We start from the raw sequence: 15,516 nt of genomic DNA, 5'->3' as shown, positions 1-15,516 counted from the left end.
TGTGTGTGTGTGTGTGTGTGTGTGTGTGTGTGCTTGTGACAGCAGCCGCAGCGGCAGCAGCAGTAGAGGGAAGATGGATCAAAGAGATTGTAGGACACCATGCATTTAGCTGCCTAACTTCTCTGCACACATACCACAGCCAGCTAAACAAAAACACGCTTATACTATATGCAGCCCACCCCCCATGCGTGTGTGGGGACAGCGCAGATGAGGCAACCACCAAAGGGAGGTGTGGATACTTCCAGAAGTGTTTGGTACGGGGAAAGGACAGCCTTGATGGTCGTAGCCCAGCAGGAGTGGTCGTAGGTGGGGAAGGGTCGAACCGCCGACTGCCACCACAACCACAACCACCTTCGGTTTACTTCAGGGCTCTGGAAATACCAAAGATGGACATGTCCTTAATCCTTCTCTTCCTCAAGCCAGTGTGTGTTTCCTCCATGCTGCGTTGCTGTTGCCTGGCTTGTCTGTCAGCTGCAGGGGGATTCAATATCGTGTGGTGTTGAGAAACGCACACACTGAACACAGCTGGAGTTCAGCTGTTCCAGGAGAACAGATTCACTGATACTGTGAGTATAATTATGTGTATGTGTGTCCATCCAGATGTTTTGCTTTGTCTCATTTCCATCTCATCCTTTTCCTTATTAGTTCTTCATCATCTGTATGACAGCAAGAGTTAAACTGAGCATCAGTGGATCATATGGGATCCAAAACAGAATATTACCCACAATTCCCAGCTTCAGATTCATTCATGATTTAGCCTCTTTTTTTGACATTTGTACAGAATGGCATACATCTTCACACAACGTTTCGATGAAATGACTTAGAATATTTTAATTCCATCTCATTGCTCTTCCTTGTCTTCATCAGTTCCTCATCATCTGTGTGACAGGAGGAGTCAAACTAACATCAATTGATTATACAGGATCCAAAATAGCATATTGCCCAAAATTCCCAATATTTTCTGATTCATTCATGAAATCGACCTCTTTTTTATGCTTGTACAAAATGTGATCTTTATACAACATGTAAATTAAATGATTTGGAATGTTCATGACTTTTTTTCTGTAGAACATAAATTTAAAAATGACCTGGGCCCGGTTCCCCAAAACGTTCTTATCGCTAAGTAGTTCTTAACCTATTCCTTAACCGCTCTCTTAACCTTATGGCACGGTTCCCGACAGGTTCGTACGATAAGTATATCTTCTGTAAGGCACACTTTCGTAAGGTTGGTCTGGACCATTCGTAGCTCTCTCTTAGCGTTATTTGAGCTCATGACGCTACAGCAGTCTTTAGAAACCAGCGCAGCGAAGTACAAGTCAAACTATGGTATGTTGACAATTTTGTGGCTCAACAATGATTTTCTGTTATTTTTTAAGACTCGTAATAAATTATGTTCGCAATGGATACAGTCCTATTTATGAAGTTGACTTTATGTGGTTACAGAACTAATAAGGTGGTAATTAGCCTTGGCAATCATAATTGGCAATCATTTTTTTGATAATTAAAATCTGGCAAACAATTTGGCTCTAAATGGCTAAGATCTTTAAATGGGTAATCATGGTGGTGTCCAGTAAGCGACCAACTATGGCAGCGATCCAACGTGTTCTTGAATTGAATCAAAGACGGAGCCGGACTCGGAGCCGTTTAGTCCATGTCAGTTTTTTTATTCGGCAAAACTTAACCCCTTTTGACATTTTGCCTGACGTTGCTATATTAAAAAAATCCAGCAAGCAGCTGGACCTTCCCAGACCTGCGCTGGCCAGGCTAACGCGGCGGAATTCTGCTTTAAGCCCTGAAGCCCAGCGCTACTTTTTTCTTTTTTTTTTTCTTTTTTTTTTTTTTTCTACAGAGAGATTCATCGAGGTCGTGGGAGAGGACTACAGCCTAATCAAGACCTCTGTGTGGAAGTGCGTCCACACTGTCACCAACGCCCTTCTGCGCCATGCCGGGGATTGCATCCTGGTGGATGGCACTCATCCCTATCGCCAATCCATCAGTGAATGATCAGGCGTAGGCTACTTATCGCGAAAGGAAGACGCGGCCATAAATGTGCAAGTTATAGTGGACCATAGGGGTGTGATATCTGACCTGGTGGCAAGGTCCAGCAACACTTCAAGTTCCTCTGACGAGAGGCTTGGTGCCCTTTTTTACGTTGCTTCCCCAGCATATTTTGTATCTCTCTCTCTCTCTCTCTCTCTCTCTCTCTCTCTCTCTCTCTCTCTCTCTCTCTCTCTCTCTCTCTCTCTCTCTCTCTCTCTCTCTCTCTCTCTCTCTCTCTCTCTCTCTCTCTCTCTCTCTCTCTCTCTCTCTCTGTTCATTGTAGATAGGTTGCTTTTTATTAAAAACATAAACCAATTGCAATCAATACCGCATTAAACAGAAGTAACTGCAGCTGCTTGCCAATCAATTCTAATTGTAAAGTACCTTGCCATTAATATAAAAGTGTATTATATAATTTTTATAAGTCGTTAAACCCATGTCAAGAAGCGGCACAAGTGGCACAACGGGATGGATGATTAGCGAGGGATACCCGGTTTGTCTTACCGTCACAACATATCGTGTGAACATTACTGACCCTTTGATAATTTAATTTATAGTCTATATTTTACTGATAACTTAAACTGTTAAAATAAATGTTACTGTAATAATTTGAGGAATGTTTCATTTGCATAGAACGTGTTGTCTTTCTTAACGCTGTATTGCACCTTCGGTAAAGTGGAAAATCGATTCATGAGCAATCGATGCCAACTAATTCAGCACCCTGACTTTGGACAGCGCTCTTGTAACGTCGGACGTAAGAGGCAACGTGCTAAGAAGCTTCCTAAGGAACACTTCGGGGAACACACTTAGAAACATCAACAACTTTGGTAAGATATATCTTTCGATGTATTCTTAGCAAGCTAAGAGTGAACGTTATCGGGGAACCGGGCCCTGGTCCATACAGTGAAAGTCAATGGGGTTCAATGTTGTTAGAACCTCAGTGTTCTTCAGAATATCTTCTCTTCTTAATAAAAGTTAGTCAGGTTTGGAATGACATGAGGATGAGTAAATGAAACAGCATTTTCATTTTTGGGTGAACTATCCCTTTTAATGAGTGTGTGCTGTGTGACAATCCCTACATCCAATTTGTTCTTGGTGTATTCTAGTGATTATCTTGTGTTTCAATGATTCTGCATGTACTCAGGTTGGGTGTGTTGTGCAGTTTTGAAGGCTATTTCTTTTCCTCAGTTATAAATTGGCACTATCAATGTACAGTAGTGCGGTGCAGAGGAACCTGTGAATTACAGAGTAATGGAATGAATAAGGAAGCAAAGCTCCACTCACCGGGATCCATTGATTTGGTGCTGTGGTTTCGTTGACCTATTTTGTGTGTGTGTGTGTGTGTGTGAGCACCAGCAAATTGGAAATGTGGCATCTTGCCACCTCATTACTCTGAAAAAGAGATTTAGTGTTAGATGTTTTATTAAAATACATACGCAAACAGTGATAAAACATAATTGTGAAATATGATCCATCTGTAGCAACCATCTACAGAGTAGAGGAGACGATTATCGTGTTTCATGCTTTCGGCATTATAGGAGACACACACACACATGGTGGGGATATCATGCCTGCCATTGTAAAGCAGAACTAATGCATCTTCAGCACAGAATTGGGTTCTCAGCATCCTGCATTATGTCAGCACACTAGGATACTGTTGCCTGGAAACCTAGAGTTCCTTCTCCTCACTTGCCAAACTTTTATAGAATACAGCTGTATGTCCCTGTGGATGTAAGAGTGTGGGGGCATCTACTGTATGGACAGGTGTGTGTGTGTGTGTACATGCTCACATGGGTGTGCACAAAAGTGTGTGAGAGAAGTGAAATGGAGGAAAAGCAGATGTGTAGGTGGGATTGTGACTAAGGAAGGGAAGGCACCCTAACCCATGCACATGTTGGAAAAAAAATCAGTAGGATAGAATAAGACCTGTGATTGGCACATAATGTTGGGCCAGATGTTACCACTGTTTGCATGTTATGCTAAGAAACTGACTGATCTTACTAGTCTCAATCTATATACTTGGTGAACAAAATTGTTCCTAGAAGTTAGATAGATAGACAGACAAACAGATAGACAGATAGATAACTGTAATATATTTTAGTGTTCCTCATCATCATTTTAAGTAGCTATGTAAATGTGCTAGCCCTTGCCCTTTCCCAGCAGTGAAACATGCTCCTCTGTGTTAAAGGATAACATATTCATATATATATATATATATATATATTTAAATATATATATATATATATATAGTGTGTGTGTGTGTGTGCATACGTCCCACCTGTACCTCCAAAGTTCATTGTTTTTTAATAAAGAGCAAGCTCTCAAGAGGGATGCAATGACATTGTGTGTGAGACTAAAGTCTTTCTTTCTCGCTCTCTCTCTGTCCATCTTCCAGGCAGTCTCTCTTCTGTGCTGAAGGATGGATTCAGGGGAAGGCGAGTGCACACATTTCCTGCAGTACGCGGAGGACAGTGGTCTGAGGGCGTATGACGAGCTGGTTATCCAGAACGCCTCTGACATCGCCAGGGAGAGCGATCGCGTCCGCAACCACACACAGTGGACATACCTCCAGGAGAAAAACCAGAAGAAGAGACGGCAGGAAGAAGCTATCAAGAGGTACACACACACACACACACACACACACACACACACACACACATACAGCTAGGGATAGACTTATTTAAATGCAAATACTGCACATAATAATGATATTGGCTATTATATTGTTCATACAAATTTCTATATCTAAGTAAACAGTGCTTGTCCTGCAAGTTTTTGCCACCTTCTAATCAGTCTTATATTTTTCACCTGGTAGACAATAAAATAGACAAAAATATCCCATACATGAACACTGAAGGATTTACACTCTAAGAAAAAAGGTACAAAAACATGGTTCATTAATTTTGTGAACTGTGTGTTCTTCAATTAAGACCATAGTTATTGAGGGAATATAAAAAAATATATATGATTTTAGTTCACATCTTGTTAATATGTGTTGAATTAGTTTAAATACTTTTAAGTAATCCCAAGGCCTCCTATTTGGACAAGCTCTTAAAAAATGTGAAGTATAGTTAATATTACTGTCATATTGTGCTCATATACCAGATGTTAAAAGCATGGATATATATTAACTAGACTGTTTCATTTTCTTAGTATGTTATGCTCTTTAACATTTGGGATGTTAGGCATTTATGTGTGCAAAGAGTGCGAGAGAAAGCCAGGGAGATAAAGGTCACTGGTCCTGAGTTCTAAAAGTCAATGAGGCTGAATATTAGAGAGACAAACACAGAGTCAATGAAAACCTTTGGCATTATGCTGAGTATGTGTGAGTGACAGAGAGTAATTTATAACAGACAGTTCTGCCAGTCTAATAAAAGACAGAACAGACAGACAATAAGGGATGCTTTGATTAGTCTAACAGCAGTCCGAGGTGTGCGAGGTGTGTGTAATGATATTCTAGTGCATTTGTATTTCCTTTATTGTTATTTTGACTTCTGTGTGTAGCTAAATTTGGAACAGAAATGCTGTATGCAACCCATTTTACTTTCAGTAAAGATTTATTTCAGTCAGGATTCAGATTACAGAATGCAGATGAAATGTCATTAATATGACTCATGAAAGAGGATCAAAACACACGCTTATAAACAGTGACAGTAGGAGGGCCTAAAGTCACACTTCCTCAGCCTGGAGATGGAAAAAACAGGGTCTGTCACCATGGAGACAGAGGGGTGAGTTTCTATGGCAACAGTGGGCTTGGCCCTCGTCTCCCTCTCGTCTCTAAATTTAGACTGCTAGCCCCTGAGGACACATGCATACACTCCCTTAAAACACACACAACAAAAGGCAGGTTTGGATGTGTCATTCAGTTGTTATCACACACATAGATACACACACTAGAGAAAACTGGCCAATGGAAAATCTGGACCTGATGACCTTAAAGGGACTACATGATACAATAAATCCTGTTATAACTCACCTCACTCTTATGTATGAGTGTGTATACATGTCGATGAGGTTTAAAATTAATTTGAATATGACTGGATTGGGAAATGAATATGAAATTAAAAATCACAAATATTCTATAATACACCAATATTTGTTGCTATGTATACAGAAATATAATACACAGAGATATAAGTAGGTTTTATAAGTTGTTTTATAACATACTTCAATTAAGGCAAACACACTTTCTATGTTGTGTTGGTAAAACAGGTTGGCGAATCTCACTAAGAAATGCGCAGGTAATATTTCACCTTGAAAATCATTTGAAAATAATAAATTATTCTACTAGGACTGTTCTTATATATATATATATATATATATATATATATATATTATTTTTTAGAACATTAGCACAACAATTTGTATGTCTGTACAATTCTTATGTCTTATAAAATAAATAAATAATAAAAAAAAAAATATTAAATACAAAAATCTCTATAAAAACAATAACAAATACTATAAAATACAAAATAATGATAAACATTAACTTGACAACTATAAAATAATTACAATTTGACTATCAGAACACTATTCACATTCAAGTAATGAGAATGGTCTTTGTTACACATAACAGTAGGCTAGTGAGAATTGGGGGAGGGGTGAATATGCTCAACTGTCATGAAAATAATGTCATAATGAAATGTACAGATTAGAATTCACCATGAAAATGATCTGAAAATAATAAGAAATTTTATTTTGCATAAAGAAAATAAAGTACATTTTAAGACCATTAAGCATTTTCTTCAATGCAGAATTATTTTTAGAACACTAACATAACAATTTTCATGTCATTACTGTAATACAGTCAAGATGCTTTTTCATTTTTGTAAACTCATAATAATAATAAATGAATAATAATACAAAAAATACAAATAATATTAAATATCATAAAATGCAAAGAAAAATACTTTTGTTCAATTTAAAGTTTAACTGTTGTACCGTTACTTTTGCAATCTACACATGTTTTGCATTTCAGTAATAAGACATTCATTTTTCACATAACATTAGGCCAATGACAGTTGTGAATGGGGGTTTTGCTTAATTGTCATGAAAATATTCAAAATGCAATGTCTTACTGGTTCTAAAAATAAGCTTCATTTTCATTGTGGTAAATACAATCAATCCATTGATTGATTTATTAATTATTTAACTTTTAATATTGGGATAAAAAAAATAACCTGGACATTTCTTGTCAGTTAGATTAATTCTAGTAGTGTGTGTTTACATGTTGCATCACAACTGTATAGAAGAAAGAGGAAGTGAAACGTCTAACACAGCTTTCAGATATCAATGATAATTCATATTCAATAAATTGCCTGGAAATAGTCTTGACATGGTTGCCATAGCAGCAGCCAGAAGCCCTGAAAGTAATTTGGTGTTTAATCCAAACCGCAGTCAATTGTATTGTCTATTCTGACATCAGCCACTATGACCTGATGTAAACATCAACAACAAAACCAAAGGGAAATGCTACAGAAAAGCGGTGTTTTTGGGCATTGACATATAAGTGAAGGTCAAGGAAAGGCCACTTTGATTAGTGCATTACCATGGTGGACAGAGTGCATGTGTTAAACTGATTCAGTCACATGAATTCAGAAAGTTGTCTCTGGGTGAGAACTCAAGAAAACACAGAGAAAAAAAAGGTGAAAGGGTTGAAAAGGCAGACAGAGACTGACAAAAATATTTAAAAATGATTCAAAGCATGCATGGAAAAAACATTACAGGATGAAGATTGGAGAAAAGGATGAAAGCTTGAGAGATTGATTATTTAGAGGAGGGCCAATGGGTGTAAACCGCTGGACAGGCAAAGACAGAAGTTTATTTACTGAGTTCTGATCAATACAGACAAAAATAACACATCAGTACTGCACACACACACACACACACACACACAGGTACAGAGCAGCTTCAGGCACACCTGCATCTCTCCCTCCACTGAGATTAGTTTGTGTTTGAAAAAGATTTAGTACAAAACGGTCAATTCTGTAAATGGATGCATGTATGTGTGTACAGTATTTCAAATTCATAGTAGTGTGTTAATTTAATGCATCCTCTATATCTAAGTATATAGGCAAACACTGCTAACTAAATGGTAGCCACTTTTATTTCCATTAAAGAAATAGTTCACCCGGTGCTTTAAGTGGCCCAAAAGAGGTGCCTGTACATATATATATATATATATATATATATATACTTTTTTTTTTTTTTGATGACTCCCCTCATCCCCTGAGGTAACAACAACTATATTGAAGGGGTTTTATATACATCAGTCAACAGACGACCTTATAAAAAATAATAAATCCTTTTATTCGATTGTGGATTTGCTTGAGCTAGAAAGAGCTACTGAACATAAATAAAATGTACAAAAGGATTTTGAAAAAATACCCTTAGAAAGAGCTACTGAACATAAATAAAATGTGCAAAAGGATTTTGAAAAAATACCCTTAGAAAGAGCTACTGCATTACTTCATTAGCTTGCGTCTGACCTGCAGCGATATCATTCAGGCTTGGTGGGGTGTCAGCCAGCGAGTCATCTGATTCTGACCGTGTTCTTTTAGTACTCAGAGTCTGAAGCCAGGAGACCATATTAAGTGTTGTTCACTGTATTTGTATTTTTACCGAGCCGAGTGTGCGCGTTTCAGACACCCTCTCCAGCCACGTTAAGTTGTTGATACTGACAGCTGCAAAAGCAACGCATGCGCTTTTCACTTGTAAAACTCAAGGGTGTATGGGTAATGTAGTCTCTGCTCTCGGTGGGACGTATTAGGAAGCGTGCATTGTGAAGGGCGCTCTGAAAAGCGGCAGCGCAAAAGGATTAAACCTCTATTAAAACAGATGTCCAAATGAGCGTACCGGTACGCTAAAAGCACGTTCTGGGCGTACGGAGAGGTGGCGGTACGCTTAAGAGATATATTTGGAATTGGCGGTACTGAGTACCGGTGCGTACCGGCCCACTTAAAGCACTGAGTTCACCCAAACATATACATTTTATGAAAATATCACTCTCAGGCCATCGAAGATGCAGATGAGTTTGTTCATCCAAACGTTTGTAGAAATTCAACATTGCCATCACTTGTTCACCAATGGATCATCTGCAGTGAACGGGTGCCACGAGAATGAAAGTCCAAATATCTGATAAAACACCACAATAATCCACAAGAAATTTATAATTTAACATCTTGTGACACAAAAATGTGTGTTTGTAAGAAACAAATCTATCACTAAGATGGATGCAAACCATTATGGATAGAGTCCTCTATCCATAATTTGGCTTTCTACAGTAAAAAAGTTATCTTTTTTGAAACTGTTATAAACAAATATGTCGGTGGATTCTGATATGAGAGATCAACAGGACTGGAGGAAATTATGGATTATGGACTCGTATGCCAGAAGCATACGGTTTAAAGTTAAAATAACTTGATGGATTTGTTTATTAGAAATAGACATCTTTCCAATTCACAAGATGTTAACTGATTGACTGGAGTCGTGTGGATTATTATCTTACGCCACCCATTCACTGCAGAGGATCCATTGGTGAGTAAGTGGTGTAATGCTAAATTTCTCCAAATCTGTTCTAATGAAGAAACAAACTCAACATATTGAATGTTCAAAAGGTGAGTACATTTTCAGCAAAATGTCCTTTTTTGGGTGAACTATTCCTTTATATCCTTTAGCTTTGGAAACCCGAGCTTTGCCCTACTGACCGCTATTCTCATGACCTTTTCTGTCAAGGAAGAGACTTTCCATATAAATCCATCTATTGACTTATATTGAGCTAATGATATTTTATATCTCCTAACCATTAAACCCTTACACAAACCTTTCAGCATTTTCATTAAGACATTATTTATTATGTTTATTAATATATTATCCTTGTGTGGGCCATTAGCTGCTCCCCACAATTTAAGTGATTTAAGGACCTACTACCTTTAAGTGGGACATTTGCTCCACATAACGCAGGCGAAACCTGACACACACACACACACACACACCAAACTAGTCAGCATAAACTAGGCTATGCTGGTCTGAGCTGGTCTTGTCAGCAGGAATAGTAAGCACTACACTTCTGTGCTAATGTGAACATCCATCAGTTAAGTGATTGAGTCACCATAATGATCTAGTCTCTTACTGAAATGATGACACATTATTGTCCAGGGGAAAAAATGGAGGGATGTGGAGGCTTTTAAGACAGGGAGGGTTTTTTTTTTCAGTCTTTCTGAAATACAAAATAGTGACAGGTTTACACTAGGGTCTGTAAGATTTTATAAATGTTATAGAAATCTCTCATGGTCATCAAGGCTGCATTTATTTGATCAAAAATACAGTAAGAATTTAAATGAACAGTTTTCTTGATAAATATATTTTCAAATGTCATTTATTCCTGTGATACAAAGCTGAAAATCCATTACGTCACTTGATCCTCCAGAAATCATTGTAATATGCTGATGTTCTGCTCAAAAAACATTTCTTATGATTATCAATGTTGAAAGCAGTTGGGCTGTTTGTAGAAAGCCTGATGCATCTTTTATCAGTTCTCTTTGAGAAATAGACATTTCAAAAGAAACTAGAAATCCTTTGCAATATATAAAAGCATTTACTGTCACCTTTGATCAATTTAACAAACTCTTAATTCAATAAAAGTATACACTTTTTAATCTTTTGAACAGTATGACATGGACAAAGTAAAAATTAGAAGACAGAGGTAAAATGCATCCTTTCAGACATTTTTTTGGCCTATTTTCTATATTTGCTGGTGATTTAGTCTTTCATCCGAAGCCTCAACTGGATTTTCTGTCTTGGACATTAAAGTTTTAATTGTTTCATCACATTAATCAGCATACGAAAAAGTAAAATGAGTGACTGATTGGCCATTTGGTAATATTATTTTCCTCCAAAAATGTCAGAGTGAAAAGAGAAAGGAAAGAAAAAACAATGACTGGTCACTCAAGACAGTGTGAATCGGAGAGGGAAGGAAAAACTGCAGACAATACAAGAAAGACAAGACGGATGACAAAACACATGGATGAAAGGATGCAAGGAGAGAAGCAGAGAGCCGTGTGGAGAGATGAGGGATGCTGGTGCAGTGAGGTTGGCAGACAGACTCTCAATCATTCTTTATGAAGCACTACAGCACCACACCCTCTGCTCTGATTACATACACACAATATATGTGTGTGTTTTGTGTGTGAATGAATGGTTACTTAAAACCAACGTGAGTAAATCCTGTCTGTCCTTTAGTATGATTAGTTTTCCTCCAACAGAGAGAATTTGAGAGACCGCATTTGAACTGACTGCCACCTTCTCTCTCTCTTTCTCTCTCTCTCTTTCACATGAACAGACAGATGAAAGTAATTCAATTTTTATAGGATATTTGGTGCAGAAATCATCTTAAAATCTAGCCAAATTGCTCTGAATTGGATTATGCAGAAAAAAAACTTTCAATACAAACATTACAAACCTAGTATATTTTGGCACATTTATATTGCTTAAAGCTGTGAACATGTTTGAAACCACTGAGAATTAAATAATCTTTATACTGGAAAACAAAGAACAGAGATGAAAGTTATTTTTTATAAGATTGTTATAACCCTTCACTACAAAGTCTAATAAAGAATATTATAAAATGTTATATATATATATATATATATATATATATATATATATATATATATATATATATATATATTCTGCTCTGTTCTGGAACAGTGTCTGATGCTTAAATCCGTCCAGGTTTTACAAAGTATATGGGGTTCATAGACAGGTGCAAATGTAATACTTTGTGAAATTCTATCTTCAGGATTGGCGAGGATGTGGCCCGTGTGACAGAAGGAGGGGGATACGCAGGCAAACACTTTCGTATGGGCTTCATGACGATGCCGGCCCCTCAGGACCGTGTTCCTTCTTCCTGTGGGCCAGGATTCACCGTACGCTCACAGTCTCTGCACTCAGTGGGAGGGGGAGAGGAGGATGAAGGAAGTCCCACCTCGAGAAAACAACCCCCGCCTAAACCCAGACGAGATCCCAACACCAAACTCAGCACCTCCTCTGAGACCGTCAACACTGTGCTCAGCACTGGGAAGAGCGGGACGGAAACATGTGGAAAGTGTGACGGTAAATATGTGTGTGCACACAATACACTAATGCTTTTAGCTACTGTATGCAAGCTTGATTTTGTGTTTGAAATGTGTCAGAACATAATTCAGAATGCAATGCAAGTATGACTCAAAAAACATGGTAATACCATGGTACTGTATCCCCCCCCCAAAAGATACTTTTGCTACTTTTTTGTTAGTGAGGTGATCACTCTCCTCTCCTGCTCTTTCACTCTCAGTTGATCATATACAGTAAGTGACCATTACTGACCCTATAAACCACAATAATATTGTGAAATACTACAATATAGAAAAGCTGTTTTCTATTTTAATAAATTTTTTAGGGTTTATTTTTCTGAAATATCATTATGATTTCAAATATATTAACAGAAAACTGTTACAGTATTTTAAATGATAATAATCACAAAATATATCTTTCTGTAAGATATATTAAAATAGAAAAGAGCAGTTTTCAATTGTAATATTTTACAATGATATTTAATAATATTAGCATGATAACTTGAATAGTCAGCTTAAAGAAATTAGATAAAAAAACTTAAAATATATAAAATACATTTAACGTTTTCTTTTTCAATATATTTTAAAGAAAGTGAATAAGTTATTTACTCCTATGAGAGTAAAGCTGAGTTTTTAGCACATTATATCACATTATCCTTTAGAAATCATTCTATTATGCTGATTTGGTGCTCAAGAAAAAAAAGTATGAATACTATTGGAGAGATGAAAATGGAGAATAAAACAAGTGCTTCAAGGGGGAGCTGTAACATAGCCATGTATTTATAGCCTAATAAAATATATTCAAACCAAATTAATTTACTGTTAGTATTAGAATAGGCCTACCTTTTTATTATAGCCCACGATAATTAATAGATGAAAAAAAACACTGTAAAAAATGAAAAAATTAACTTCATAAAAGGGTCATCCCACATGTATTATTACGTCTAATACTACCATCGCTTGGATTACAGCATCACACACCTTTATGTTGAACATGATTTTTCTCCACTGAGGGAGAGGAAGGGGCAAAATTTGTTTGACAAATTCACTACAGCAGTAATATTGTTGAACTGATTGGCAAAAAAAGAGCCAATCAATGATCAGTATAAGTGATCGAGTCATTGCAGCCGCTGCAAAGTTCCTTTAAGGGAAGTCATTTCTCCTCTCGGGCATTCAAGTGGAGCTTTGAATGGGGAAACATTCAAATTAAATTTCCAAAACTGTTCGCCAAGCTTATGATTAAATTTCATATTTGAAATCACCAATGAAATCTGACAACAACTGGCTCATAAATGTTGTTTCTTTTGCTCAAATAACATAAAAAAGCTTTTTTTTCATGCGCAGTCCTAAGCGTGCCTCTCAGAATGCTGAATGTTTCTATAGCAACTGGGACTTAAAGGGTCTTTGATTAATATTAAGGATACTACAGTAGACATGGTGCAAACAGAATTATTTCTGCTGCAAAGAGAAAATGGTAAACAGTCGTTGTTCAGTTGAAATCAGTTCAGCGTTTATTTTGTTCGAGTATTGGAACCGCTTGTTCTATCTAGTTGTATTGGACTTAATTAATTAATTACCCTCCTCCATCCCCAGCTCCTCCTCTCGTCCAGGCAGGATTTGGCCTTCTGATTCTCCTTTGAATCAGAATAATTTCTAAAATGTGTACATTAAATTATTAAACATTAATGATATCTGCATTACATTTGTGTTGGTTCTTTTCTGTTTGCCCTAGGGGGGTTATCACTGCTTTCCCTGCTCTTATCCATGTTAGGCTGCATGAATGTGCAGGTAATTCTTGCCTAGAACATTACCATACCGCCAATCCAAACTGTATGCTAATTGTCAATCATCTTTGACGAAAGTGGTCCTGACAGAATTTACATTTTTACTATTGTGAAATAATAAAACAGCATGCATTTCTTCTATTAAAATAAACACACACACACACTCACAAACACACGTCACAAGCCTCTAGAAAAAAACGGCATGTCTTATTCTTTCCCTCTACTTCACTGTTGTATACAAATCTCCTCTTTTCTGCCATCCCTTTCATGCCTGCATCGTTCACATGGATCATTACACATGCAACACTTCCTTTGAGCTACACACACACACACACACACACACACACTAAACTCTCTACCTCAAGGCAGTCCACATCGCACAGAAAGACAATAAAAGTGGTAGATATTTTATAAATATGATCACTTGCCATATAAAAATAAATATAATTTCTATATCACAAATGTAAATCACCAATAATCGGGTTAACTTTGCTTAAAAAAAAAAGTAAATATGCATGCATATTAATAAAAAACACTTGAAACAGCTATGAAAAAATTGCATTCACCTAGAGCTGAAATAAAAATACAAATTGAAAGGTAGATGCCATTACGCTAATGTACACATACAGATAAATGCTATAAACAATGCTCCATATTAATTAAGGACTGATCTGAATATTTGTTGTTTTTAATTTCTGAATATTTGGATGTAAGTGCACCCACTCAGTGTCTATGACGGTTTGACAGTTATGGCTCTGTCTGAGGCAAGCAATAGCATTACCAAGGTGGCTATCGAGTGGACTGACTTGCTTTGAGAAGGCCCTGATACACACTTAACAGCAACATTGCACACTTGTACACTTGTAATGAGTCAGTGTCAGACAGTGCAGTCTTTGTACATAATGGAAAATGCCTCACAGATAAAAGGTCACCACACATATATTTGCTTTTACAGATGCCTGTAAATATACCCAAGTATCTTTCTAGGAATAGGTGACATCAACTCTTCATCCTCCTCTGACTGGTCACCCTGAGCCAGCAAAAGCCCTCTCATTGGTCACCCGCTAGCTGCAGTCTTTATGAATGGGGCAACCATTGCCATGGGCAACATTCCTGGCCTAAGTGTTTTACTGGCAGTGACAGCATTAGACAGAATCAACCAAAACACAGATGATGCCTCTTATAAACAAGTTCACAGCTACAAGGTCAACAAGCAGGAAACTTGAGTTGTGAATTGCATTCACAACATGCACACAAAGATGTAAAACCCTGTTTCACTTTGAATTAAAGTCAGAGCAAATCATGTATACACTCTCAGAAAAAAGGTACAACATTTCTGCTGGGCGGATGCCTTTCAAAACCTACTAATATGTACACCTTAGGGGTAAATGAGATGTACCTTTTAGCTTTTTATACCTTGCATATTACATATTTCTAATACAAGCTTAAAACAAAATGTGCTGGTCTAGGCTGTTTAATATTATACAGTGAACAAATGCCTCAGAGTCCTTTAATATTCCACACACACACACACACACACACACACATTTCCACGCACATTAGTCTTCCTTTTAACACTT

The 15,516-nt window shown here is 37.2% G+C and overlaps 1 protein-coding gene across 1 annotated transcript in view; it reads left to right on the top strand.

Annotated features, from left to right (window-relative positions):
• The first annotated feature begins 232 nt into the window (after nucleotides 1-232).
• Nucleotides 233-15,516, top strand: part of LOC132123024 (neuronal tyrosine-phosphorylated phosphoinositide-3-kinase adapter 2-like) — a 47,506-nt gene continuing 32,222 nt past the window's right edge. The window contains exons 1-4 of the mRNA XM_059533556.1: nucleotides 233-538; nucleotides 4,440-4,656; nucleotides 11,840-12,257; nucleotides 12,374-12,386. Coding sequence (XP_059389539.1) covers nucleotides 4,460-4,656; nucleotides 11,840-12,257; nucleotides 12,374-12,386 — 628 coding nt within the window. The 5' untranslated portion in view covers nucleotides 233-538; nucleotides 4,440-4,459. The remainder of the gene's footprint in view (nucleotides 539-4,439; nucleotides 4,657-11,839; nucleotides 12,258-12,373; nucleotides 12,387-15,516) is intronic.

The sequence above is a fragment of the Carassius carassius genome, chromosome 41, assembly GCF_963082965.1.
Source record: "Carassius carassius chromosome 41, fCarCar2.1, whole genome shotgun sequence".
NCBI classification, from domain to species: Eukaryota; Metazoa; Chordata; class Actinopteri; order Cypriniformes; family Cyprinidae; genus Carassius; species Carassius carassius.
Note: the sequence above shows the minus strand (reverse complement) of the source record. Positions and strands in the feature narration are given on the sequence as shown.